Below are 4,450 nucleotides of genomic sequence, written 5' to 3'. Positions count from 1 at the left end.
CGAAGTGTCCCTCGAGTCTTGACCATGCATCATGCGCGTCCTTCGCCGACCGCACCAGCGGCAGCTGCGAGTCCTCCAACGCGAGACAGACGATCGCCAGCGCCTTGCGCGACTTCTTGCGAAACGTCGCTTGGTCTGCCGCGGTCGTGCACTGCTCGAGCTTCACTTCCCCACTCGTCACTTCCCACAGTTCGCGCTCCTCCAGCACCATCTGCATCTTGAACTTCCATGTGTGGAAGTTGGTTCCGTCGAACTTGTTGATGCGGGCGGTCGCGGTCGGGGCGGCGTCCATGGCGAAGGCGTAGTCGGGGTCTTGGTCAGGGAAGACGGGGCTTGGGCTCATAACCAAAAGGAAGAACACTTGAGCAGTAGTTGGCAAAATGCAAAGTGATTCGATTCAGGTCCTTAGTTCGCAACCGCGTGCTACCTCTAAGCCTGCTACTGGATACCTCTTACTGGGTACACCCTACTGGATTCTCTACTGGATACACAGTTACCTTATCCAATCAGAGAACGCCACGTCGATGCCCATCTTGTACCCACAATCTTGGCGTAATCACCGTGACGTAATCATCGTCCCGTAATCACCTGAATGATTGCGGTACAACACAGTGAAGGTCACGCCGACCTCACTGATGACGCGTTCGCGTCACACGGTCGCTTGGCGAGGCGTCGTCACATCAGTCTTGACAACATCTTCCACCTTCTCGCGCACGAAGTGGTAGCGAATGTCGATGTGCTTGGTGCGCTTGTGGAACTCCGGGTTCTTGGCCAACGCGATGGAGCCTTGGTTGTCCTCGTAGATCTTCACCGCTTCATCGCTCGCCATCTCGCCCAGCTCGCACAGAAACACCTTGAGCCACACCGCCTCCTGCGTGGCCTCCGACAGCGCCATGTACTCGGCTTCCGTCGACGAGAGCGCCACCGTGCGCTGCTTCTTGCTTCGCCAGCTGATGCATCCGCCGTTCATCATGAACGCGTAGCCGCTCGTACTCCGTCGAGACTCGATGTCGCCGGCCCAGTCCGCGTCCGAGTAGCCTTGCAGTCCGTCCTCGCTGCTCGCTTGAAACACGAGGCCGTGCGTCTTCGTGCCTCGGATGTAGCGGAAGACCCTCTTGAGCGCCTGCCAGTGTGTCGGACATGGGTCCGCTGCGAACTGGCTCAGCACTCCCACTGCCGCTGCGAGGTCCGGACGAGTCCCCACCATGAGATACATGAGGCAGCCCACGGCGTTCCGGTACGGAACATTCGCCATGGTCTCGTCGTGCTTGCAGCCTCCCTCGCACATGGCCTTGGTCAGCTTCAGACCCGGATCCTGCGGTGTCTTCACAGGGTTGCTCTCATCCATCTTGAACTTCTCGAGAATGTCCTTCGCGAACTTGGTCTGCCGCACCGACACCTTCCCAGTCGCCACATCTTGCTCGATCTCCATACCGAGGAAGTACTTGAGCTGGCCCATGTCAGTCATCTCGAACCGGTCACTCAGCGCCTGCTTCGTGTCCTTCAGCGCCTGCTTCGTGTCCTTCAGCATCCCGTCGCTGCTGCTGGCGAGGACCAGATCGTCCACGTACAGTGCCACGAACCTCATGTCGTGATTGTCCCGCTTCAAGTAGATGCAGTGGTCGGACTCGCACTTCTTGAACCCCAGCTTCAACATGAACTCGTCGATCGTCTTGTTCCACATCCGCGGCGACTGCTTCAGGCCGTACAGCGAACGCTTGAGCCGGCACACGTAGTCGGGTCGATCTCCGTCCACATATCCGTCCGGCTGCGCCATGTAGATGTCCTCGTCCAACAAGCCGTTGAGGAACGCGGTCTTCACATCCATCTGGTGCACTGTGAGCTTGTACTTGGCCGCCAGACTCAGCAACACCCGAATCGACGTGAACTTGGCCACCGGCGCGAACGTCTCGTCGTAGTCGATGCCGTACTTCTGCGAGAACCCCTTCGCCACCAGTCGCGCCTTGAACCGCTCGATCTCTCCAGACTGGTTCTCCTTCACGCGGAACACCCATCTGCAGCCGATCGCCTTGCGTCCCTTCGGCAGTGGCACCAGGGTCCACGTCTCGTTCTTGCGGAGCGACTCCACCTCCGAGTCGCACGCCTCTTTCCACTTGTCTGCGTCGCTGGATTCCATCGCCGACTTGAACGTTGTCGGCATCTCTCCCACTGAATCCACGACGTACGCAGCCTCGAAGTCTTCCTTCTCTTGTGCTGCGGCAGACATCTCGTCCAGCGGCTGCTGTCGTCTCGGCACCGCATACCGCTTGGCACTCGGAACCTCCACGGCTTCCTCGAGCGACTGCGTGCGCGGGTGTCGCTTGCTGCCGGGTACAAAGTCTTGATTCCGCGCAGCTTCTTCTCTGTTCTCGTCTGATCCGGACTGAGTCTCTTCATCCGTGGTGTCTTCATCATCATCTGTCGGAAGACCCACCAACACCTCCTTCGAAGCGTAGTCGCGTCTCCCACCGTCGAAGACATCCTCCATGAACTGCGCGTCGCGGCTCACCAACACGCGACCGCTCTCGATCTCCTCAAACCGATACGCCTTCTCGTGCTCCGAGTACCCGAGGAAACGACAGCGCACCGACCGAGCGTCGAACTTCGACCGCTTCTCCTTCGGCACGTGCACGTACGCGTGGCACCCGAACACCTTGAGGTTGGCCAGCAAAGGCTTCTTGCCGGTCCAAACGTGGTGCGGCGACTTGTCGTGACTGATGGCGCGCGTCGGACACCGGTTGCGGAGGAACGTGGCCGTCATCACTGCTTCTCCCCAGTACTCCTTCGACAACCCGGCGTGCTCCAGCATGCAGCGCGCACATTCCACCAGCGTCCGATTCATTCGCTCGGCCACTCCGTTGAGCTGAGGCGTGTATGGCGGCGTGAACTTCTGCTCGATGCCGCGATCCGCACACAACTTGGCCATCGCACCCGAAGTGTACTCGCCGCCGTTGTCGCTCCGAAGCACCTTCACTCGCTTGCCGGTCTGCGTCTCAGCCAACGCGACGAACGCAGCGAACTTGGCAGCCACCTCCGACTTGTTCCGTAGCAGGTACACCACGCAGAAGTGCGACTTGTCGTCGATGAACGTGACGAAGTAGCGCTTGCCTCCGAACGTCGCCGTCTGCATCGGACCGCACACATCGCTGTGGACCACTTCCAGCACTTGCTTCGCACGGTTCGGCGACGACTTCATGAAGCTTACTCGCGTTTGCTTGCCGAGTGCGCACCCGTCGCACACCTCCCACTGCTTCACCGACGTCATTGGGATGCCAGTGCCGTAGCCCTTCTTGACGATGGCGTCGAGACCACCATGGCCGATGTGACCAAGTCGAAGGTGCCAGAGGTACGACGTGGTGTCCCCTTGGCGATTCTTCGAGCTTGCCGCATTGGCCTCGTCAGCAGGCGTCCTCGGCGTCATGCAGAGCTTGAACAGCCCTTTGCCTTCGCGAGCGCCGAGCTTCCACTTGATACCCTTCGTTTCCGCGAAGCACCCGTCGCTCTCGAAGGTCACTGGCCCGACGTCCTTGGTGAAGCGGCCGACGGAGAACAGGTTGCGCGACAGCTTCGGGATGTGCCACACACCCGTGAGCACACCCTTCTTCATGCCGCGCGGTGTCTGCATCGACATCACGATGTCGCCGCTCCCCACCGCCTGAACCACGCCGTCGTCCGCCAGATGCACGTCCACCGGAGAGATCTTCTTGTAGTTCTTCATGTACTCCTTCGAGTACGTCATGTGCTGCGTCGCACCTGAGTCAACCAGCCACATGCCGCTCAGCTTGGAGGCACCCGTGTCGCCACCAACCGAGAAGAGGAAGTCGCCAGAGTCATCTTCGACCTGCGCGACGTTCGCTCGTTGCGGCCTCTGCCGCTCCCCGTTCTCGCGGATCCGCACCGGACACTTGGCTATCCAATGTCCGTGCTCGCCGCAGTAGTGACAGGCGCTCGTCCTCTGCGCTTGCGCCTGCCGTCCCTTGCGCTTCCCGTTGTCGCTTGTCATGAACGCTTGACCTTGAGCGTGCGCGGTTCCGTCAGCACCGCCACCTTGTTCCTTGCGCTTCATGTCCTCGTGCAGGAGCCGAGACGTCACGAGCTCCCACGTCAGCGTGTCGGAACGCGATTCCAACGCCGTGATGAGGAACTGGTACGACTCGCTCAGACTGGCAAGAAGCGTGATCACCAAGTCGTCCTCGCTGACCGGAGCGCCGACCGCGTCGAGCTGTTCCGCCAGCGTCTTGAGCTTGTTAATGTGCTCCAGCACATCATCACCTTCGTCCATCGTTGTCGTGAAGAACCGTCGACGAAGAAAGAGCTTGTTCGCCAGGCTCTTCTTCTCGAAGTGTCCCTCGAGTCTTGACCATGCATCATGCGCGTCCTTCGCCGACCGCACCAGCGGCAGCTGCGAGTCCTCCATCGCGAGGCAGACGATCGCCAGCGCCTTGCGCGA

At 60.2% G+C, this 4,450-nt stretch overlaps 2 protein-coding genes across 2 annotated transcripts; both read left to right on the top strand.

Moving 5' to 3' along the window:
- Nucleotides 1-2,486: 2,486 nt before the first annotated feature.
- On the top strand, nt 2,487-2,867 carry PHYSODRAFT_535352 (hypothetical protein; the record flags this gene model as incomplete). Its single annotated transcript, XM_009541363.1, has 2 exons — nt 2,487-2,710; nt 2,747-2,867. The coding sequence occupies 2 exons, from the start codon at nt 2,487-2,489 to the stop codon at nt 2,865-2,867; spliced, it is 345 nt and encodes a 114-aa protein (XP_009539658.1).
- A 1,197-nt stretch (nt 2,868-4,064) lies between these two features.
- PHYSODRAFT_384552 (hypothetical protein) lies at nt 4,065-4,448 on the top strand (the record flags this gene model as incomplete). The annotated part of the gene is made up of 2 exons (XM_009541362.1): nt 4,065-4,318; nt 4,403-4,448. Coding segments are annotated over 2 exons (300 nt in total), but the record flags the coding sequence as incomplete, so codon positions are not given.
- Nucleotides 4,449-4,450: the final 2 nt, after the last annotated feature.

Source organism: Phytophthora sojae, assembly GCF_000149755.1.
Source record: "Phytophthora sojae unplaced genomic scaffold PHYSOscaffold_22, whole genome shotgun sequence".
NCBI lineage: Eukaryota > Oomycota > Peronosporomycetes > Peronosporales > Peronosporaceae > Phytophthora > Phytophthora sojae.
Note: the sequence above shows the minus strand (reverse complement) of the source record. Positions and strands in the feature narration are given on the sequence as shown.